The sequence below is a fragment of the Pelobates fuscus genome, chromosome 6 (assembly GCF_036172605.1).
Source record: "Pelobates fuscus isolate aPelFus1 chromosome 6, aPelFus1.pri, whole genome shotgun sequence".
NCBI lineage: Eukaryota > Metazoa > Chordata > Amphibia > Anura > Pelobatidae > Pelobates > Pelobates fuscus.
Genome location: NC_086322.1, coordinates 65,314,732 through 65,338,641, shown reverse-complemented (window position 1 = coordinate 65,338,641; position 23,910 = coordinate 65,314,732). Strand labels below are relative to the sequence as shown.

At 38.5% G+C, this 23,910-nt stretch overlaps 1 protein-coding gene across 1 annotated transcript in view; it reads right to left on the bottom strand.

The window, feature by feature from the left end:
* Positions 1 to 640: 640 nt before the first annotated feature.
* Positions 641 to 23,910, bottom strand: part of CC2D2A (coiled-coil and C2 domain containing 2A) — a 66,958-nt gene continuing 43,688 nt past the window's right edge. Inside the window, exons 23-36 of the mRNA XM_063457795.1 lie at positions 22,991 to 23,158; positions 22,471 to 22,576; positions 19,224 to 19,333; positions 15,357 to 15,453; positions 14,704 to 14,802; positions 14,108 to 14,284; positions 8,922 to 9,125; positions 8,420 to 8,509; positions 7,135 to 7,248; positions 5,770 to 5,904; positions 2,523 to 2,645; positions 1,554 to 1,612; positions 948 to 1,125; positions 641 to 858 (exon numbers count right to left, since the gene is read on the bottom strand). Coding sequence (XP_063313865.1) covers positions 670 to 858; positions 948 to 1,125; positions 1,554 to 1,612; positions 2,523 to 2,645; positions 5,770 to 5,904; positions 7,135 to 7,248; positions 8,420 to 8,509; positions 8,922 to 9,125; positions 14,108 to 14,284; positions 14,704 to 14,802; positions 15,357 to 15,453; positions 19,224 to 19,333; positions 22,471 to 22,576; positions 22,991 to 23,158 — 1,849 coding nt within the window. The 3' untranslated portion in view covers positions 641 to 669. The remainder of the gene's footprint in view (positions 859 to 947; positions 1,126 to 1,553; positions 1,613 to 2,522; positions 2,646 to 5,769; positions 5,905 to 7,134; positions 7,249 to 8,419; positions 8,510 to 8,921; positions 9,126 to 14,107; positions 14,285 to 14,703; positions 14,803 to 15,356; positions 15,454 to 19,223; positions 19,334 to 22,470; positions 22,577 to 22,990; positions 23,159 to 23,910) is intronic.

Below are 23,910 nucleotides of genomic sequence, written 5' to 3'. Positions count from 1 at the left end.
ATACTTGCCTCTTGTACACTTCTCCATCATTTATAATGCAATGAGAAATATATCATTGGCCAATGATGTGCATTTGCAATTTGTCTGCAAGGCTTCTCAGTGAGAAGCTCTGATTGGACAATGTTCAGCATAGCTGGGAGTATATCTACTAAATGGTTAAGAGAAAAACCAAAAGGGGACACCTTTTAAAAAAATAAAAAATAAAAATGAAATGTTCATTTAATAATGCCCTGATATTACACTTATTGTTCCAGGCATGTAGGTTCAATATAATGCTTAGCATGCATTTACTAACTATTAGCCCACTGACTGTTACCCTGGATACATTTCATTGAGACTGCAATGCATTTTCTATTTGTGTGTAGGTTGTTGGTTTCAATGTCCATTCAGATGGAATGATAAATATTCTTTGTCTCCAAAATTAATTTTCATATTCTATTTGTTAAAGGCACTTGTTAATGCTTTCATTGCATATCATACCGCAACAGAATCACTCAAGCGCTTTCATTACCTCAGTCCTTTTGTGCAATGTACACAGTGGTATATGTATAGATAAGCATTTACCAATTCTTGATAAGATTTTGCAATCTTTCTCCCTTGTGAGGAGTCCTTTACTGGAACAAGTTCCAGGAAATTCCCCCTTTTCTGTGGCTTGGTTTGAGTTCTTCATCATCTGTTACGAATAAGAGAAGCGACATAGATCCATACTGAATAAACACTGTGCGGGTAAGGGTGGACGTACACCGCGAGGGCAAACTCAATGTTTGGTATTTCACTGTTGTGGACTCCTGTGCTGTACACCGCTTCGATTAGTGGCGTCACCTCGGAAAATGGCATGTGAATAGGAAAACCTGAAAACTGGAATAAAAAACAAACATTTATTAATACTTCAAATGTGTAGGCTCATTAGTCTGCTCTCACACAAAGATTCCTATAGTTTTATTTACCCTATAATCTCCAAGCTGTCTCTGCAGTTCTACTCTATGGTCTTCTTCTACATCCTTGCCCTGGTTTTGCTCCAGCAGTGGTAAGAAGTGGCGGAGCGTAGATGTGCAATATCGATTCCACCGAGTAGGATGTCTTGGTCGCCACTCCATGATTTTCTCTTTGAGTATCTTCTCAATTCTATAAACAGATTAGAAACCAGCTAATCCTACATTCTAGTATAAAGCTGTAATAAGAGAGAGACGATTGACTCACTCAATAAAGAATACATAATAAAAAAAGTGGGTTCCTGGGATTCCAAAAACAACCAGGATAAGCTTGTTGAGTATGTACCTACCAAAAATGCAGACCAGAAGTTCTCTGTGACACCTGCAATTAGTGCACTGGGCCAGTCAGAGAGTTCTATTAAGGGACACAGCAACCTCAGCATGGGCAAGCCGGGGTGTCCTAAAACAGCACCCTGTTCCGCATTAAGGTAGTGCCGGCCCTGTCTGAGGGTAACGTAAGTCAACAGTCGCGAAGCTATTTACGCTGCTTAGTAAATAGAGGTGATTATCTTTAAACTGATCATCCTGCAACGTTGCTTTATAATACATGATGCCCCTTACCTGTCCTGCAGTTCTGCAGCAGCAGTCTTATCTGGACGGTCATATGTTAAATCATCAGGCTGTGAACATGATAAATAGATCTTTAATTAAATTGGCATAAGGCTTATCTGCAACTTTAAAGGGACACTATAGTCACCTGAACAACTTTAGCTTAATGAAGCAGTTTTGGTGTATAGAACATGCCCCTGCAGCCTCACTGCTCAATCCTCTGCCATTTAGGAGTTAAATCCCTTTGTTTATGAACCCTAGTCACACCTCCCTGCATGTGACTTGCACAGCCTTCCATAAACACTTCCTGTAAACAGAGCCCTATTTAGGCTTTCTTTATTGCAAGTTCTGTTTAATTAAAATTTTATTATCCCCTGCTATGTTAATAGCTTGCTAGACCCTGCAAGAGCCTCCTGTATGTGATTAAAGTTCAATTTAGAGATTGAGATACAATTATTTAAGGTAAATTACATCTGTTTGAAAGTGAAACCATTTTTTTTTTCATGCAGGCTCTGTCAATTATAGCTAGGGGAGGTGTGGCTAGGGCTGCATAAACAGAAACACAGTGATTTAACTCCTAAATGACAGTGAATTGAGCAGTGAAATTGCAGGGGAATGATCTATACACTAAAACTGCTTTATTTAGCTAAAGTAATTTAGGTGACTATAGTATTCCTTTAACAAAAACAAAACAATGATAGCTGAGGGTGTAAAAAAAGAGTAGTTAATTTCTGACAAAACAACACATTATTTTGACATTTATAATTATCTGTTGTCATAATACAGCTTAGCACACTGATACTTGGAGAAAACTAAAAGAGAATTAGTGTGTACTCAGCTAAATCATTTAGAGGAGATGTGATACACTGTAACTGTCACAGAGATTGTGAGGACATCAGCTCTAACCAGATTCCCAAGATGCACATGGTGATTACAGTACATTTAAAAAACAACGTGCTAGAAAGATCTCCATTTAAATACCTGTACACTGGCTAGCCCAGGGTTCGGATAACTTCGAGAGAAGAATGGCTTCCATAGCTTAAGTCTGCTTGTGTCAAAACTGATACCCATTGGTGTATCGTACTGTTGAACGTTAAACCAAACCTGTAGAGATAAGCAACCACAGTGTCAATAAAATGTCCATTATACAAGGAGAGCTAAGGAGAGCTCACAACAGGAGAAAGAGAGGGGGAGATTCAACTTAACTCCTAGATTAAAGAGATACTACCACATTTTTTTACTCAAAAATTAAACTTTATTTAAAACAGTTCAATATTTATTTCAATATAGAGCAAGCAAATAACACTCCCTGAAAAGCCTTTATAAATATATATTGCACAGAGTACTATTTTAAATCTTCATAAATATATTGGTGTTTTAGAAAGCAACAAATATCCTTTCTTATCCCATTCCAATTTAGATTTACACAGACTTTTTTTTTATTTATTTTTTTACTTATAATATGCAATTTCTGTCTATCTCAACACTAATTCATGGCCTGTTACTTTTATGTATGTGGACAAAAAAAAGTCATCCTCTATGGCCACTGGGAGAAACGCATGAAATATTTTGTAGTTAGAATAGAGAGAGACCCACCTCGCCACAGTTTAATTAATTATGGATACGATTAATAAGATGTGATATGATGATAGTCTTTGAACCAATTCTCCAATTCACGTCCCTATACTGTAAATTGTGTGGACACTCGTTCATTCAGCTGCTGAACTTTATTTTCCTAAATTCTGTGGTCACTTAATCCAGGGATATGTATTACAATAGCTGGTACTCTATGGTTGAACAAGCTATATTGCTGCATTACTTTACTGTAGCCCTGTTGCTTAAAGGTGGCTTTTATGTCAAGACAGCTTTAAAGGTTTAGTCCAAGCATGATAACCATAACCATGCAACCCGCTATAGTGGATATGATGCCAGGAGTACCCTATCCTGTTCCCTGGTAATGGGGCAAACCGTTTTACAACAGTTTGCCCTCTTACCTGGATCCCGAGGGGCTTTTGGTCTCCTCACTCGAGCCAGTAACAACATCTGGCTGCAGAAGTTGATCCGGCAGTCACTGGCTGAGAGTGTCAGCTGACCTCTTTCAGAGGGGATAAACTTGGTATGTTCATAGTTTCATAGCAAAACACTGCACATATTGGCTCCAGGCACTTCAAATCAATGAAGTGGTCATGGTGCTTGCGATGACCCTTTACATTCCAGATTAAAAACCATGCACACTTGTAACGCTAGAGCGGAGAACACGCAGGCATATAACAAGCTTTAGGAATAATCACTGTAATCAGAATGTTGTTAGTTTGTTATTGGTAAAATAAACGTCGGTACTGCAAACACAGTATAGTGTACAGTCCTGTTTTTATGGATAAATCCTGTTTAGGTTATTTGTTACATAGGTTAGTTGGGTAAATAAAAGTCACTGCTGAACACATAGTATAGGGATTTATTCACTAAACACTGAATTGTGATTACCTGAATTGCAAACTTTAGGCTAATATAGCTCATCTCATCAATATTCTTCCCATCAGCTACAATCACAGCTTGTCCATATTAGTATTGATTTTGCAATCTGGTATTTAATTCATCACTATTTACGGTTTAGTGAATAAACCCCATAGTGAGTAGACTGAGTGCACAGAAGAAAAATTTGGTTCAGCCAAACTACTTTTTCATAAAAGGAAATTTATTTGCGGATCTCTGGCACTCAGTCAGTTGACGTCTCTTGTCCAAATATCAACAATTACAAATATTTGCGAAACTATTTGGACAAACAAAACTTGGGTAAATCAGTGTACTGCAAAAAATAAATAAAAAAATAATATAAATACTATGAATACATCTTTCAGTACACTGACGGGAGCATTTTGCTGTCATTTGGTTCACAGATCAAGCAAGAAAAAATAACCAATAGAAAAAAGAGGAAGAGCTGTAAATCAATCTATATTTATATATTATATTATATAAAATATATCACCACTTCAGTCACCAGAATCAATTCAGCAAAATGTAGTGGTTCTGGGCCATATAGCCTGTCCCTGTAGGTTGAGCGTTGTACATGCTGCCCTTTCTCAGAAAAGGCAATACATTGCTGCCTTAGTACATCTCTAGTGGTTAGTGAAAGTTCCTCTAGTGGCTTTCCACTAGCCACTAGAGGAACTTCCTGGACGAGGTCCTGGAAGTGTCTCCATGGTCTGTATGAAAACGCTGACGGCTTTCCATAGTGATGCACTGAATCAATGCATCTGAGGAGACGCTGATTGGCACAGTGCAGCAATTTACTGTACGCTAGCTTTCAAATGGGGAAGCACTGGATTGGATGAGATCATCTGATGATGTCAACAAGGGAGGCGGAGTGCCAAGGGAGAATCTCTAAAAACTGAATCAAAGTTTAGCCATTACATATGGAGTTTTGGATGAACAGGTAATTTGCCGAAATTTGGATGAATTGCAATTCTGCCAAAACAGAATGCAGAATATAGTAAGAACAGTTCATGTGTCATAGAGAAAGCCAACATATAATCTTCCAGTGTTTGTACAACAACGCTACTTAAGAGATGTGTTATTTAAGAGACATGGTTTCAAGAAGTATGGCATTTAAGAGGTATAGTATTTAAAGGACCACTTTAGTGTCAAGAAAACAAACTCGTTTTCCTGGCACTTTTGGGTCATTAGGTCCCCCACCCACCCTCATGGCCCCCCTCCCGCTGGGCTGAAGGGGTTAGAACCCCTTCAGCCACTTACTTTTCTCCAGCGCCGGGCTCCCTTGGCGCTGGGAACTCTCCTCCTCCTGCCGACATCAGCTCCGAAACCGCCCATAGGAAAGCATTACTCAATGCTTTCCTATGGACGTCCAGCGTCTTCTCACTGCGATTTTCACAGTGAGAATCACAGAAACGCCTCTAGCGGTTGTCAGTGAGACAGCCACTAGAGGCTGGATTAACCCTCAGTGAATTATAGCAGTTTCTCTGAAACAGCTGCAGGGTTAAAACTAGAGGGACCTGGCACCCAGACCACTTCATTAAGCTGAAATGGTCTGGGTGCCTATAGTGGTCCTTTAAAAACTGGAAGCTCAAAGATGGTCTGATAATCAGGACGGGAAGAAAATATGACCACTACATGTTAGGCAAAAATCTACTGGTTTCATTACACGTTATAATTTTCATTATATGATGATAAAGCCATTCAATATTTTCTCGTAATGAGTCAGAATACTTACATTTTCAGCATTAATCAAACAACCAACACTCTGCAATGGACAAAACGTGTCGAACTGGCCATAAAACTTCCCGTTACTGGGATTCCAAATAATATACTGGCTCTGTTCCAAGGTCAGGACATAGGATGTGGGTCCCTAAAAATTAAATAAACAAATAACAACAAGATAACATTTTGTGAGAGCATTGAGTACATTTGTGTTTAAGACTGTAGGTATATTTGAGAACAATGAGTGGATTGTAGAAAATATGTGGAAAAAGCCATCTTTCATTTCCATTTTTAAATATACCAGCAATAAATGCAGAGACATGACCCATGCATCCCAACATATCAAATGGTCCAACAGAGACATTTTTGAAGAGGTGTAACAAGGGGGGAAGAGCTAGTCTATGACTTTTTTTACATAACTACATGGCATTCTGAAAGTTTTTTCAGTAAGTAAAAAAAAAAAACCTCATTGGGAGATTAAAACATTGGAATTAGTAGGAACATTCTACTGGTTTCCATGGAGATGGCTGAACTGATTTTAATGCGGTCTCACTCCTCTAATAAAGAGCGTGGATGTCTTACTGTTAACTTGAGAGACTGAAGGAATTAACAATATGCAGCTAGGTAGCTTTCAGAAAAACACAAGTTAAATCAGACCTGCTATTCAAGTAAATGTGCCCTAACTAAGAGAAATGCCACATATGGGCAGGGCACCAAGAGGCTAAATATTTGTATGTGTATCTATTTATGAAAACTAAATAATACAATCTGCTTGTTGGTTTTTTTTTTCTTAACATGCTAAAGCATTCGTTTAATGGTCAATGTTGTCAATGTGAAACATTATGTCCAAGTAACATGAATCGAATACTAAAAATAAAGAAATAAATATACGTTTAAAAAAAAAAAAAAATTATTATACCAAATTGCTGTTCATATGGGTTATCATTCTACGCTATACTGGTTTTCAAACACACATTATAAAGCAACATTTTACTACTTTAACCCCTTAAGGACACATGACATGTGTGACATGTCATGATTCCCTTTTATTCCAGAAGTTTGGTCCTTAAGGGGTTAAGCGATTTTGTTTAAGGTCAAAAACTTTTTAACTGCATACAAATGTTTCACCATCTCGTTCCCGAGGCAAAATGTACAATATACGCCCTTTACGTGGCAACTGATCTCTGATAGGCTGTGTTTCTGCAACAGTCCCAGAAAGCCATGCAACACACGCAAAGTAGCACAAAAAAATAAGGTCACAATCTCCAGCCTTTGTGTGTGAGATATTCTATATCCAAGAGATACAATAATATGGGCTAAATTCCAAAATAAGATTATACATTTTTATTTTTAATTCCAAAAAAATATGGCACTTTACCTCTGGAATGGCATTCCCTACTATAAGCCATGCCTTTTTGCCCATGGCCATGAAGTAATTACACAGCAGGACAGCATGCTCCTCCTCGTCACCAGCTAACAGGCTGAGGAATTGCTAAAGAAGAACATGAAAATAAATAATTCACTTCTTTAAAGGCAGGCTGTCATATTTTGTTTGCTTATTTAAATAGCATTTAATATCTTAGGAACAATATAAAAATAAAATTACATATTTAATACACATTGATTTTTCCACATGCATTTTCCATGCACCTTCCAATAGCAAACTATGGCTACAAGACGGTATAAAGACCATAGTGCCCACAATACATCGTAAACCATGCCATCTAGCATGTATCGTGTTTACTATGTGCTATAGACTAGCATGGTTTTACATTGTGTGCACTATGGATTCCTGCATTGCTAATTCATTGATGCAGCTGCTATTCTATAACAAGGATTACATTACCACCTCTCCATTATTACTTTGTGCATTGATCTATATTTGCTTGATTCATAATTTGGGAAAGATTTATCAAGGCGCACACGTGTTATTCTGGATGCAAAGTGCTAAATGTTGCGAAAAATGTCATTGGCTTCCATGGTGATTGCAACTTATTTGTCATTTTGCCAAAAAATAGCACCTGTTTTTTTTTTTTTCCTTGATAAATCTCCCCCATAGTTTTCAAGTTGTTAAATTCACAGACTAATACATTGCTGTTCATATACCTTAAGGTCGCTATTTGGTTGGCATGGGATTTTATTTGCATGGCTTATCTGTGTTTATTAAATTTGTGCACTTTTTAAATTAAGTGATATCGCCAAATCACAGTATTTGCAGTTTTTCTCTCATTGAAGAGTATTGTTTTCTATATGTTGCTATTTGGCTCTAACTGTCTGTTCGTGATTAGATGAAAAAGACTGAAATTAAATGTAACTCCTCCTTGGTATTCACTCCTTATATTATCTTAAAATACTAATAGCTAATGTAATGGCTCACTTTGCTTAGCAGCTCCCCCTAATGGCTGACTGTGTAACATAAAACACAAATATGCACAATGACAGTATTGGTAAATGTTATCACATATTTACTATACCCTAATAAAGAGATAAAAAGCGCCTTGGTCAACAGATATTTTTTATAGATATCTGTGATAAAAAAGCGTGCATCTCTGCTGAGTCTCTCTTCAATCTGCAAAGTTACGCAGGTAGGAGGAGGGGCACATTAAAAAATATATATATTGTATTTAATTTATGCACAGGTAGATGACATAACTTCTACTTACATCTGATGAACACCATAGGTTGCAGACCCCAGCAAACGAGACATTATCAGGTAGGAAAGGAATTAGGGAAACATAACGCGCCACTAGTTCCTGTGAGGATATGACAAAACAGAGGTAAGAGGGGTTCTAAAAAGAACAACAGAATAGAATGAATTGCTTAAGGAACAAGTAATCACTACTTTGATTAAAAACCAAACGCAGAAAAAAATCTATGAGTGCTTTGTAATAATTATGAATATGAATAATACATTATTTATACAGAAGACATTACATTTGTATATAATTAAAAAGAAACGTTGTCTCTCCTTGGGATTCATAGTGCTTAATACATACAACAGAACATAACAGCATAGTTTCATAGAAAATTAGTACTATTAACAAAATCGCCCTTAAAAAGACGAGAGGTTGACCTTGATGAGAAAAAGAATGTGTATATTATTTTCAACAACTCTAAATAATGATTTTAAAATTAAAAGTTAAATAAAAACAAATAAATTTTTACCATAGCTGCTTGTGTATTATTTGAGCTGCCATCTATTAATTCCGAAGGAGGATTCAATGCCTTGATGTATCTTGTAATAAAAACCATGGTGCCATCGATATCAGTTACCGTGGTCAAACACTGACGCTTTGGAAACTTCGTAGCTGCTTCACTTTGGAATTTATCTGCTGCCTGCAGCAACTTTTCATCTTCCCGGCTATCAAACTTTGAATTAAAAAAAAAAAAAGAAGAAGTTTGAAAATTGTATTCTATCTTTGATTTGAAATGTATACTCCTCAAAAAAGATAAGACACCCAGGGACATTATTAACAGCAAAAGATCAGCTAGTCCCCCTCCTTGTCCCCCAATTGTAAGCATTTGAGCCAATTTGAACAGTTTGACTTCTAACCCGGGGTCCGCTGTGTATTATTCTTCACTCTAGCTTGAAGCACTCTAAGCTTGTGTGCAGGGCTTAGCCTATTGTTGTCACTATCAACCAATGAGAGAGCTCTGCATGGCGGGGCTTAGCTCAGGAGAGCTAACGGAAACTCTTAAGCAGGACCATTGAAGACTGAGAGGAGGCAGTACCTGGCAGACCACAGGCAAAAAAATCAAACTGGAGTAAGAGATAATGTCAACCATAGTTTTGGAACAATCATTTTCCAAGCTCTTTTCTCTTTAGTCACACCAGTAATTTCTTAACATTTACAGTTCACGAGTGGGTTACTGTAAGAAGAAGAAGAAAACAAGAAAGAAAAAAAAAAGAAAAAAGAAAAATGGGGCTAAAATAAGTATAAACAAAAAGGTACATGAGACTCGAAGCAGATCGCTAGCTTTCAAAAAACAATATTTGGATTCTATTTAGCCAGCAGTAGATCAGATTGGCCTGCAGGGAAATTTGCTTTTAAGACACAATCAACTTATGTGCAAAGTACGTATAAGGAAATGTACAATGTACAAAAGTACAAAGAAAAGACACGTTTAAGAAATATTCTGTTTGTTTCATTAACATTCTCTCTGCCAAGTATAGTCTCTATAAACAAAATAAAAGCTGTATCATGTATTTTAAACGGTGAATAACCTCAGTAATGCCTCTTTTAGTAACAGATGCCCTAAATCTACAAACCAGGTTTAATTTAATATCAGTCTTATCTGGAGAACATTTTATATTACGGAATTTCAGGCATTTCTTTTGGCAAGTTAGAAGGTACATTAGGCAGAGTGATTTGATATATTTTCATGATTACATTTGATTTATTATATTATATGTGACAATTTATTGGATAGCCAAAAGATTTCATAGTTTATTAAAAAAAAAAAAAAAAAAAACAGAATCAAAGAAAACGAAACATATTATGTACCTAAAAGTAAGCGGTCCCAATGGAATTCTAAAGGATGGGATCAACAATGTATATCTTTCATTATTTATTTAGAATTCTGCTGGGTATGTAAGGTGGTAATCTTGGATATACACAGATAATGGTGATAAGGGTTTTTTATAAATGTTTGGGTTAGCATTTGGTTGTAGACTGATCCTGGAAACTTCTAAGCATTTACAATATCATCACCTACCTACAAGTCTTATTGAAATATCAACTAGCCCAGTACGCCAGGGCTCAATATATGTGGCTCCACTAGCAACTGGGAATTGAAATATTAAGCCCTGCAATACACTACCTTTAAAAACAAAGCTGCAAAGTATTGTATATGTTCACAAACTGTAGATGTACAGGGGTTATTTGATAAAGTGAGCACTGTCGAGAAAGACAGTGAATTTCAATTTAAAGGAACACTCCACACACCTAAAGCACTTTGGATGCATGATGGAACGAGTGTGTCCTCTTTTACAAAAAGTGCAGATTTCAATAGAAATGGGCACATTTATAAATTAAAGGGACATGCATTACTTTGAGACAGCGGTCTCATTGAAAAGCTTTAACTTTTGAATTAGAGAGTAGCCTCACTCTGCAGGTTGACATTTATTTTAAAAGTGCAGCGTTACTGACATTGAGTGATAAATACAGTTGGTTAATAGAATATCCTAAAACTGCACAGCTTTAGAACATGAAAAACATAGGTAGGTGCCTGCCATCATGCCAACTTAAAACATAGCATAAACAAGCAGTGAGGATGCAGTATATTAACTCCGGCTTACACTGCTGTCTAGGGCGTAGAAAGGATTCATTATGCACTAGCCTATAGAGTGCTCTGGGCGAAGACTCTTTATGTTAAGGGTAATTGCTATATGGGGTGAGTGTTATGTCAGGACTGGACCGGAATCCAGGCAGTAAATCCCAACACCAGGCACATCCTGCCGCTGACATTATGCTATAATCAAAGGCCACAGGCCTAGGCTAGGCTCATAGCTGATAAACAGGAAGACACTAAATTAGAAATATTAATAAAAACTCGGCTAGTCAGACGTAATTAGTGTCATAGCTAAATATAGGGGGATGGGGGGTTAACGTTAAAACAAACGGTAATCTAGTTTCATGCTGCTATGGATTAACCGCCAACTGTGGCGTCATTGTGTCCGTTCGTGGATCATTCTTTACAAAGGCCTCTGCCCGCTGTAGAAGGCCAAGGTGGCAAGTCCTGCAATCAGGGGATAGAGCCCTTGCATGGCGAGATTGCCAGACGGCACATTGGCTTGGGTCTCTGGCTTGTTCCTCACTCTCCTGCTTTTCTCGTTGTCGGCTGTGGTAGTTGGCAGTGTAATCCCCAGCTCCTGGAGGAACACCTCTGACTCTGCTGCGCACGGCCACCATCAGGGGGTGACAACCATGACGGTTGTCACAGGCCCAGCCGCCCGGGCCCCACGAGAAGCAGCGAAACTGCCTCAGGTGCATCTGTACCAGGGCCCATCAGGTGGCCCCAGCATTTAGGGCCACCCGTTGAGCCCTATATCTTCAGGGGCCCGGTCAGCGCTGCGGTCGTGTAATAGCGACGGCCGGTCACTTCGTACCAGCTTACTCCGCGTGGGGGGAGAGACAGCCGAGAAGAGGAGAGGCATCCGCTCCCATCATCCCCAGCCACCCTCCTGGAACGAAAAGATAAGGAAGAGGAGGGTGGCTGATAAATGAGGTGTGTGTATATGTATGTGTCTGCATGTATGTATGTCTGTTTGTCAGTATGTATGTCTGTGTGTGTGTGTGTGTATGCATATATCTATCAGTATGTATGTGTGTATGTATGTCAGTATGCATGTATGTATGTGTGTATGTCAGTATGGATGTCTGTGTATGTCAGTATGTATGTATATATCGATCACTATGTATGTGTGTATGTCAGTATGCATGTATGTCTATGTATCGGTGTATGTATGTATATATCTATCTGTATGTATGTATATCAGTATGTATGTCAGAATGTATTTATGTGTGTGTGTGTATGTATGTATGTAAGTCAGTATGTATGCAGGTCTGTATGTATGTGTGTGTGTCAGTATGTATGTACGTCAGTGTGTGTGTGTCTGTATGTCAGTGTGTATGTGTGTATCTGCTTATGCATGTATATGTGTCTGTATATGTGTGTGTGTGTTTCAGTATGTGTGTTTCAGTATTTGTGTCTGTTAGTATGTGTGTATCTTTCTGTGTGTGTGTCTGTGTGTGTGTATTCCTGTGGGCAGGATTTGGAGGCGGGCCTTAGAGGCGGGCTCCTGGGGGCCCAGACCTTGAGCTGTGTTAGGGGCCCCACAATTTCTGATGGCGGCCCTGCTGCTGTGTGTACCATCTTCAGGACCACTCCATTGCGCTCCACTATCAGGGATCTGGGGTTGCTCCATCGATATGGTATCTCCCTATCTCGGAGAAATTGGGTTCAGCAATGCCCCCCATTACAGGGTAGCCCTGGAGAGGTTGTGGTAAACGGACAGGCTGTGGCCCTCAAACAGTTATGATGGTGTGCTTCTGGCTGCTGTCATAAGAGCCATCTTATCTCCCATGCGGGACAGTTGCGTGATCACATCACAGGACTCCTTGTACTTCGCTCCTGGCGGGCTAGAAATCCTGAAGATCCCATCCACTGGAACAGGGGAGGTTGATTTTTGTTTCAGCAGGGCCTGAAAGAGCCAGCCTATGTATGCAGGTAGCTCGGTCACCAAGACCGTGCCAAGGATGCCCCTAACCTTTATGAGATGCCATCCTGGCCTGCATGGACTCAAAAGTGCTCCCTTGGCTGGAGAGTTTCTGCAGAAGCAGTGCAAAATACTGCGAGCTTCGCACTTCGCCAAGTGCATTGAGCATGCCTGACAGAGTTGCACATGTGCTGTTGGAAAATCTATTCACTTTGCAATGTCCTATATGGGGGCGAAGACAGGGAGTCTGATCATGTAGTTCACACAGAGCATGTTCTAGTGTCAGGTTTCTCTCTCCCTGCTGTGTTAGTCAGTGCGGGGAGAATTCGGAGCTTGCTGCTGCTACACCATGATGTTCCGTGTCTGTCATTAGTGGACTGGTCTGGATTAGTGGGAGGGGGACCAAGTTTATTACAAACTTTTCAAAGTTTTTCTTGCTTTATTTTGTTTGTATATTTGTTTAAAAGTATTTGCTTTCTGCTTTAAAAATATATCAAGTTATGCATGTCCCTTTAACCATGCTACAACCACATGGCTGTCAATCAGACAATCGGTCCTGTTACTTCCTGGTTTGGTTAGCTCAGTGGTTAGCTCCAAGGAAAAAAAATGCATAATTAAACTCATGTATGTTTTTATTGTGGTTATATCTACTGAAGAGTGATGTATGTTTTATTTGTTTATTTATTTTTATTTGGGCAGCAGAGTGCTCCTTTAAAGTCACAAAAGCCAAACTGGTAGCATTTTGATATTTTGTTCTAGTTTAGCTACTTTGGTTAACTTTGAAAATCCTGAAATTTCTTACTTTTGTAAATAAATAAAAACTACTGTTCTAGTTGGTGATTTACTCTACTGACTGGTAACAATTAAGCATCAATAGAAATATTTAAATATACATCACTTTCACCGCAAGGACCACATCTAAAGGCCCCAAAGTGCCAGTGTTGTGTTGGCAGTCCCAATTTTTATTTAGTTTATTCACAAAAGAGTAATTAAGAAATAGAGTTTTAAAAGCACTCTATCTCATGAATTAACTCTTTAATGCATTTTAAATTCATATAATCTACAATTTTATTAGCAACAAAATAATATTACATATTTTTTAATTTAGGTTTCAAGAATATACATAAAATACCTTTTCTCTCACGGCTTCTCCTGGGACTAGCTGAGGTTCAATGGTGATAAACAGTGATAAAAACGAACCCTGGCCTAAACTTCGTACTGCGTCATAGCCCCCGTCACCACTCATAGACCGCTGTTTACTGTAACCCAGAAGAACAGGGGGGGCCTCAATCTGAAAAGTCCCATCAATCTGAAGAAAAGAAAAAAAGTTTTTAATTCAAAACACCTATACATCATTAATCAATAAGTAAATCTCTACTTTCAATATATATTTTCTACAATTCTAAATTCTACATTTATTGTTAAATCCCAACCGTATCCCACTCATCTGCTCTGTGCTCTTTATTATTACAGTTTTTTTTGGGGAGGGGTAGGTATTCACTATTTGTACTGCGGAAAAACAAGGGTATAACCATTGGTCCTACTTCTTGACTAACTCAAAGTTCCCAAGCTCTACTTTGCTTTGTTAGTGTGTATGTATAAAACAACCATAAACCATCTCTATACATGAGACCAACTGTTGCCTACGTTTCCACAAAGGCAAGCAACATCGGTCACCAGTGCTTAAATGAAACATCCTGCTTAGAGCAAAGTTGTTTCTGTGCTTACTCTTGACTGAAAATAAATGGTTGTAAATGGAATCCGTATGGATCCCAGCCAGTGCCTTTCCACTCGCGTATGGATTCCACTTCCTCTTGTCCGATCATCCTGAAGAAAAAAAAATAAAAAATCTTTGACACTATTTTATGTAAGCAGGAGGTACCATAGGTGTCCCTTAAGTTATATCTATAAATTTATATAAATAACACAAAACAAGGAAACAAAAACAAAAAAATAAAAAACAGAATCCTCTGCTGTGCCCATAAATCAATGCAGGGAAAATAGATTTAACAAAAAAAAGGAGAGACTGTACTGTACTTGCACCATAAACACTACAATAGGCTTGGAGTATGGGAGTGCTGATGTGTGGCCTGGGGACACCCATCTCAGCACAGAGAGGTATGTACAAGTTCTGGGCATATCGTAACTTGCTTGTGACCTGTTCTGCATCAGGACTGCGTTCATGCCATTATTTTCTGTTTTTTTTCTGAAGGAAGGAGTATGCTATGTGCTGCGGCCAGCAATGTTATTAAAGTTTCAGCATTCAGCAGCTGGGTACAAATACTTCAGTGATGATGCTGGCCTGTGCACACAGCTCAGAGAAGCAGCCTCCATTAAGAATTCAGAATACTGCTATGCAGTATAACACAACAAAAACTAACCTCTAAAATATCATAGGATACTTCATCAAAGACATTGATAAAGACGTCATCGTTCACTGACTGCAAACTGCTGGTGCTGTAATCACCATTAGGAGCTCTACAAAAAAAAGAAAATCAGTGATAAACATCGTAATACACACAACAAATGTCTGCTGTTGTCAAGGGTTCAAGAAAAATATTGACCATTCATATAACACGTCTAACTCATAAAACCTTAATGTTTGTCTAATTTTTTTAATGAATAATACAATATTGCGATAGCCCTGATACTATATTTATCTCACTTTAAATACTTTTAGACCAGATATACCAGTGAGATAGATAATATGGACAGTGTTAAGGAAACCAAAAATAATGCTGAATTATAAATATATCAGCAGAGTATCTCCTACATACACTTGCAGAAAAATGCATTTATTGGCCCCTTGGAGTCGTACTTTTTTGTCAGTGTGCTCAATAGCCGTAAGACAAAACATTTATAATTAATTTAATTTATTTCCCAAGTTTCGTTTTATATATTACTGTGACTTATATGAACATTTTATCTATTCTTATATACAAAATCTAGTTAATATGCAATTCAGAAACGTTGAAGAACTTTTTCATCCTGGCAAATGTAATAGTAATACTTTCCTATACCATTGGATAACGATTAGGAGTCATAGTGAACACCCCTCCTATACCTCCATTGGATAACGATTAGGAGTCATAGTGAACACCCCTCCTATACCTCCATTGGATAACGATTAGGAGTCATAGTGAACACCCCTCCTATACCACCATTGGATAACGGTTAGGAGTCATAGTGAACATCCCTCCTATACCACCATTGGATAACGATTAGGAGTCATAGTGAACACCCCTCCTATACCGCCATTGGATAACGGTTAGGAGTCATAGTGAACACCCCTCCTATACCTCCATTGGATAACGGTTAGGAGTCATAGTGAACACCCCTCCTATACCTCCATTGGATAACGATTAGGAGTCATAGTGAACACCCCTCCTATACCTCCATTGGATAACGATTAGGAGTCATAGTGAACACCCCTCCTATACCTCCATTGGATAACGATTAGGAGTCATAGTGAACACCCCTCCTATACGACCATTGGATAACGATTAGGAGTCATAGTGAACACCCCTCCTATACCTCCATTGGATAACGATTAGGAGTCCTAGTGAACACCCCTCCTATACCTCCATTGGATAACGATTAGGAGTCATAGTGAACACCCCTCCTATACCTCCATTGGATAACGATTAGGAGTCATAGTGAACACCCCTCCTATACCTCCATTGGATAACGATTAGGAGTCATAGTAAACACCCCTCCTATACCACCATTGGATAACGATTAGGAGTCATAGTGAACACCCCTCCTATACCACCATTGGATAACGATTAGGAGTCATAGTGAACACCCCTCCTATACCTCCATTGGATAACGATTAGGAGTCATAGTGAACACCCCTCCTATACCTCCATTGGATAACGATTAGGAGTCATAGTGAACACCCCTCCTATACCTCCATTGGATAACGATTAGGAGTCATAGTGAACACCCCTCCTATACCTCCATTGGATAACGATTAGGAGTCATAGTGAACACCCCTCCTATACCTCCATTGGATAATGATTAGGAGTCATAGTGAACACCCCTCCTATACCTCCATTGGATAACGATTAGGAGTCATAGTGAACACCCCTCCTATACCACCATTGGATAACGGTTAGGAGTCATAGTGAACACCCCTCCTATACCACCATTGGATAACGGTTAGGATTCATAGTGATCACCCCTCCTATACCTCCATTGGATAACGATTAGGAGTCATAGTGAACACCCCTCCTATACCTCCATTGGATAACGATTAGGAGTCATAGTGAACACCCCTCCTATACCTCCATTGGATAACGATTAGGAGTCATAGTGAACACCCCTCCTATACGACCATTGGATAACGATTAGGAGTCATAGTGAACACCCCTCCTATACCACCATTGGATAACGGTTAGGAGTCATAGTGAACACCCCTCCTATACCACCATTGGATAACGGTTAGGAGTCATAGTGAACACCCCCCTCCTATACCTCCATTGGATAACGGTTAGGAGTCATAGTGAACACCCCTCCTATACCTCCATTGGATAAGGATTAGGAGCCATAGCAAAAGCTCTACATAGAGACTCCACGAACCATAACCACATCAAATCACTAAAATGGTCATGATGCTTGGAGTAACCCTTTACGTACCATTATTATTATCCACCCCAAGATCTATTTAGCTCCATACCATTCCTAGCCAAAACACTTTAGTCCATTTATTTTCCACAATCAGTACACGTAAAAATAAACAAGAGAAGATGACTTATTTACACAATAACTCATTTAAAGTATATCACTTTAAATATCTATTAGGAGTGGCATTCTATTATAAATTAAATTAGTAGTTACTTTATTAACCAACGATTACATGTCTAATACACCCCTTATTTTTTGCTCTATTCTGAAAAGACATTTGGAGCTCTTGTAATATGGGAGTCAAGCGGAGTACAGCTGCAATTACTTACCACGTCCGTGGCCAACAATGGTTTGTGAGAGCAAATGTACATTTAATTAAACCTACACTTTACAGCCTACACTATATATTTTTTTGTTCTTGCTTTTGTCTTTTTAAATCTTTACATAAAAATGTCAACGTATTTTACTTGGAAGGATATGTTGAGATCTATGTACTTACAAGCATGTCATACATTACCTATGTCATATTCCCAACTCAATAGCAATCATATTATAGATGTCAGTGGGGAGAAAAGGCTAGGTTGAACATCAACACTTCACATCAGAACAAAAAAATGGCTTGTGGCTTGTTATAAGAATAATATTTATTTTAGACATTTTTAAAGGGACACTATAGTCACCTGAAGAACATTAGCTTAATGAAGCAGTTTTGGTGTATAGAACATGCCCCTGCAGCCTCACTGCACAATTATCTGCCATTTAGGAGTTAAATCCCTTTGTTTATGAACCCTAGTCACACCTCCCTGCATGTGACTTGCACAGCCTTCCATAAACACTTCCTGTAAAGAGAGCCCTATTTAGGCTTTCTTTATTGCAAGTTCTGTTTAATTACGATTTTCTTATCCCCTGCTCTGTTAATAGCTTGCTAGACCCTGCAAGAGCCTCCTGTATGTGATTAAAGTTCAATTTAGAGATTGAGATACAATTATTTAAGGTAAATTACATCTGTTTGAAAGTGAAACCATTTTTTTTCATGCAGGCTCTGTCAATCATAGCCAGGGGAGGTGTGGCTAGGGCTGCATAAACAGAAACAAAGTGATTTAACTCCTAAATAGCAGTGAAATTGCAGGGGGATGATCTATACACTAAAACTGCTTTATTTAGCTAAAGTAATTTAGGTGACTATAGTGTTCCTTTAAAAAGCATTATGCACACCCTGGTTTTATCAGATCTCTTTTCATACTAGCTATTTTCTGTCTCCATGTAATAGTTTTAATATGGTCTAAAATAAAGATAATTTTTATTACAACTCATAAATAATTTTTGTTCTAAGCTGGGGTGTGGAGGTATACATTTGCACATTTACAGCTTCTATCCTAAGGAGCTTATTATGTTTGAAAACAATCAATACACAATGGTGAAGGGATAGATCTTACTCTTTCAGGGATCAAAACTATGACACGGAGGATGGAACCGGAATTGTAGTTAGTAAAGCTGTTGCACAAACCAAATGAGTCATTTCACTATACATTCATACTGTATTCATACATGTTTTTAAATGCAGTGTTACATTTGTTTGTAATGAGAGGAGATTTAAGAAGGTGCATATTTTTTTTTGTCACCTAAAAGGTAGCTCCAGTTCTTCGTTCCAATTTGGATTTGGTCCATCTGCAGTTGACGTTTGGCACACAGTACGTTGAAAAGACACCTCTACAAATGGCCGAACCAAGACCTGGAATAAGAGGATAGAAAGTGTCATTTCTGCACTGAAAAGGTGGTTATTTATGATACAAATCAATGAAATTTAAGCTATAATCTGGGGCACATTCGATTGGATGTTGGTGGTGGTGACAAGATACTAAACAATCAGGAGGGATTAAGGCTCCCCATGCACTTTTCTTTTGACTATGGGTACCTAATTCCTTGGGTTAAAGGACCACTCTAGTGCCAGGAAAACATACTCGTTTTCCTGGCACTAGAGTGCCCTGAGGGTGCCCCCACCCTCAGGGACCCCCTCCCGCCCGGCTCTGGAAAGGGGAAAGGGGTAAAAACTTACCTTTTTCCAGCGCTGGGCGGAGAGATCTCCTCCTCCGATCCTCCTCTTCTCCTCCCCGTCGGCTGAATGCGCACGCGCGGCAAGAGCTGCGCGCGCATTCAGCCGGTCCCATAGGAAAGCATTCATAATGCTTTCCTATGGACGCTTGCGTGCTCTCACTGTGATTTTCACAGTGAGAATCACGCAAGCGCCTCTAGCGGCTGTCAATGAGACAGCCACTAGAGGACATAGGGGGAAGGCTTAACCCATTCATAAACATAGCAGTTTCTCTGAAACTGCTATGTTTATGAAAAAATGGGTTAAGCCTAAAAGGACCTGGCACCCAGACCACCTCATTAAGCTGAAGTGGTCTGGGTGCCTAGAGTGGTCCTTTAATGAAAGCGAATATAGCTTCTTTTAGATAAAGTGTTGTGAGTACACATGCATAGTGTAAAATGGTGGATTCACGATACACATGGGTACATCGGTTCCAATCTGGTCAAACCACCATAAGTATTCTTTAAATAAAATACAGTAGGAAGGCACTAAAATTGCAAGCTCTGGAGTTGGGTAGAACATAAATGCTTGTTATCATTCGGTATAAGATAAATGTTTAGTACTACATAACTTTATTTGCATGCAGCATTGTACATTTTTACTTTTCTCTTTGTTGTTAAACTGCAGGGTTAACTCCTCAACTAGTGGCTGTCTACTAGACAGCCACTAGAGGGCACCTCCTGGTTTATAGCACAGGTTTTCTGTGCTATAGCATCGCTGGACGTCCTCACGCTATGTGAGGACCTCCAGCGTCGCTAAAATCTCCATAGGAAAGCATTGAAAGCATTTTCAATGCTTTCCTATGGAGAGGTCTAATGCGCAGCCGCGCATGCGCAATCGGTCTCCCCTGCTGTATAACGTCGGCGGGGGAGGAGCGTGGGCGGACCCTAAACCAGCGCCGAGGGACATTCTGTGGAAAAAAATATTTTCCACCTGATTAGATCAGCTTATCTCATCTTATAGAATTTGGACATAAGAGAGAAATGAAATAAGATAAAGAAAAAATTGAGGAAAAGATCCAATCGATCCTTGCCAGTAGAGGGATGAATTGGATAGTTCCACAGAAAACCCACTTATTATCCTCAATGTGGGAAATAACCCACTATAAAGCAACAAGCAAAAATAAAAATACGGACTAAAAGTCCAAATGAGAGGATAACAGGAAAAAGAAAGCCCTACCTTTAATGATTCTAAGGAGAACCGTAAAAATGTATATACCAAAAGGAGGAAGGGCAAGACCTAGAGAGGCTGCATAAATGTCTAGATATTTGTCAAATCATAAGGCTTATAATCCAGACAATAGCCAGTGAATTAAACTGCTAATAAAACTACAGAAGTACTGCAATAATGCCAGCCTGCCTATACAGAGGGGTAAGGCTAAACGAGGTAATATAGAGGGATGGGGAAAAGCCAAGCAAAAGTCCCCAAAGCCAAATGTAAATAGAAGAGCCAGGCTAACCCTGAAGTACCTCGGCACCGTGGAACGTCCACTAATGCCTAGCAGAACCTCTGTCCCTTCCTCCACTAAATAAAAAAACACACACTAAACAAAACTAAAAATAGTGCATTGTTCTACCTAGTGAGTAAAGGTGAAAAAATAACAAATAGCTCGACATGCGTTTCTGCGTGTCAGCACGCCGTTGTCAGGAGCATAAGAGAGATATGCCCTAGATTGAAAAGGATAATTTGTTATATATACAAGTTATATGTCTTGCTCTGCTTTATAGAAAATTAAATTGTGTCAGTTCATAAATGCCTCAATTTCCTAAACTATATTTTGGTCAAGTATGTTCTAGAATTAGATGACTAATAAAATAGTACTATACAGTTACACAGCATTAAACCTGATATTAAGGAGTTATTAAAAAAGGAAAGAAAAAGAAGAAATCAAGTGGGAGCCTAGAGTTGCATACCTCCTAGTGGGGGTTAACCCCGGAGTAAATGTACAAAAAAGGAAGAGATGGAGGATGCAACAGAGAACGGAAAGGAATAAAGCACTGGACAGAACCAGATCCTAAATCCTAATTCATATACGGTATATATAAAACATAACATTTAATCCGTAAAATAAAAAGTCCATTGAATGGACTAAAGGGAACAAGACTAACCACAAACAAAATAAATAAAAATAAAAAATGTACAAAGAAAAAAAACAAAAAACTATACACAAAAGAATAAATGTATTAGCGAAAATAGCCCACTGAAACATGTGTAGGCTGACACCTTCACGCGCTCTCGTAAAAACACGAGACACACGATATCTCTTCCTTTTCTTATATTAAGGAGAGTTAACAGCTGTTCTTTTCCCCAGAGAACTTTATTCTATTACATCAGCTGAATAATCCTAGTATGCCAAAATCTTTTTTTAAGTCACGGGACTTGATGTAGCCCTTTTTAAACATTTTCAATTTTTTGATTCCTGAACAGAAACAGGATAAATAAAATTAGCAGAGTATGGTAATACAATGTTTTTATTAAATGCACGTGCAGGGACTCTTCATACTACTACACACTGAATACTTTTCTGTGACTTATGGTCACTCATTGCTTGACACAGTGACATTGTCATATACAATAAAACAGAGGGGTTCCCAAATTTCTTTATAAAAACAAAGATGCAGAAATAATTCTCTCAGCAATTGAGGGTTTTTAAACAGTCTCTTCGGATGTTTTAAGCATTCCCCCAAAACCCAATGAGTTGTACAGGTTGTAAAAACATATGTCTACATATTTTTATAAAAAAAATAAAATAAAAAGTAGATCAGATAACTGGGTACCTGGTGAATGGTCCATTCTGGTGTTTGCGACTGGACTTGGGGTGATGCTGTTACTGTAAACATTTCATTAAATGATCGTGCGGACCGAGATGGTTGTGCGGGTTTACTGAAAACAAATTATACTCAGCTCATTACTCATTATTCTAGAATTTACAAACGATAAACACGAAACAGGATTATCTCTGCAGGATGCCGACGCATTGACAGGCAAGTCTTTGTTTGCATAATATAGGAAGAACACAACAAAAATAACTAGTATTCTAACTAAAATAATATATAAACACATAAAATAACTAGTTAAACGACTAACATATGTATGCACATTTAAATGTTGGTCAGAAATCTTTTAACTTGAAATCCGACAAATACCATATTAGTCCTGGTGATCAAATGATTTTTTGATATGTCACGTCTAGACTTCTCCACAACATATGATAACCGTGGTGGGGTTAATTTTGGTGCAAGTACTGCTTTTAAAGTCTGCTATGCAACAATGACTATTTAAACACAATGTGCTTACCTGGATACAGGTTTTCTAACGGGAATGTCATAGGCACGAATGACATTAACCAGGACCTTGATGTCACCATCGGATAAGTTTTGGGCAGTAACTTTCTTGCGTTCTTTCCGTCTTGGCTTCAATGGGCGTTTTGGCTCGGCCAATTTAAAAAGGTCCATTCCTAAGATTCTGTCAAAGTAACATAATGCGCATCTGGGGTTACGCTTCTGCTGCCTTACACAATATTATTTTTGGATTAAACGTGTTCTAAATATTTAACTATGACAGCGTTCTAATCAAAGTTCACCATAAATGGTTGGAATATGGTTCTCGTAGCCTCATGTGATGAAAGCCATGTGAAAGGTGTATAACTGAATACATTTCACGTAACATCATAATTGCTTCATTACTGTAAAATGTATTTCAGAATCTTTAATAATGGCCACGTTTCTGAGTCATTGTCATAAGTGATACAGTTTAAATATTCAACATAACAATTTAAACAATGTTTGTGGGGAAGAAACTTTTTAAGGATTAATAGTTTATTATTTTGATTTAATACCAAGCATAACCACTGCACTTTTCTAAACGGTACTTGGTATTTTTGTAGCGCAAAATGTAAGGCTGAGAAATTTGTAGCTGTCCAGCTATTGAACAGTAACTGTTATGAGGATGATAAGTGATGCAGTCCAAACGCAGATGATGCTCCACAGATTTCCTGTGACACTTAAAATGTATTGAGGTTCCCAGCTTGCAACCCAATTATCCAAAGTTAAACACCTGTTTACTTTCTCACTTGAATTAGGTTTGATTTTCCAACCATTTCCATGAACTCGTAAGAGGACTGTACTGTATATTAACAACTGGCTCTATAATAACTAATGTAAACAGAACCACTCCATAAACATGAATTAACAAAAATGGCGTTGGAAGAATTGTCT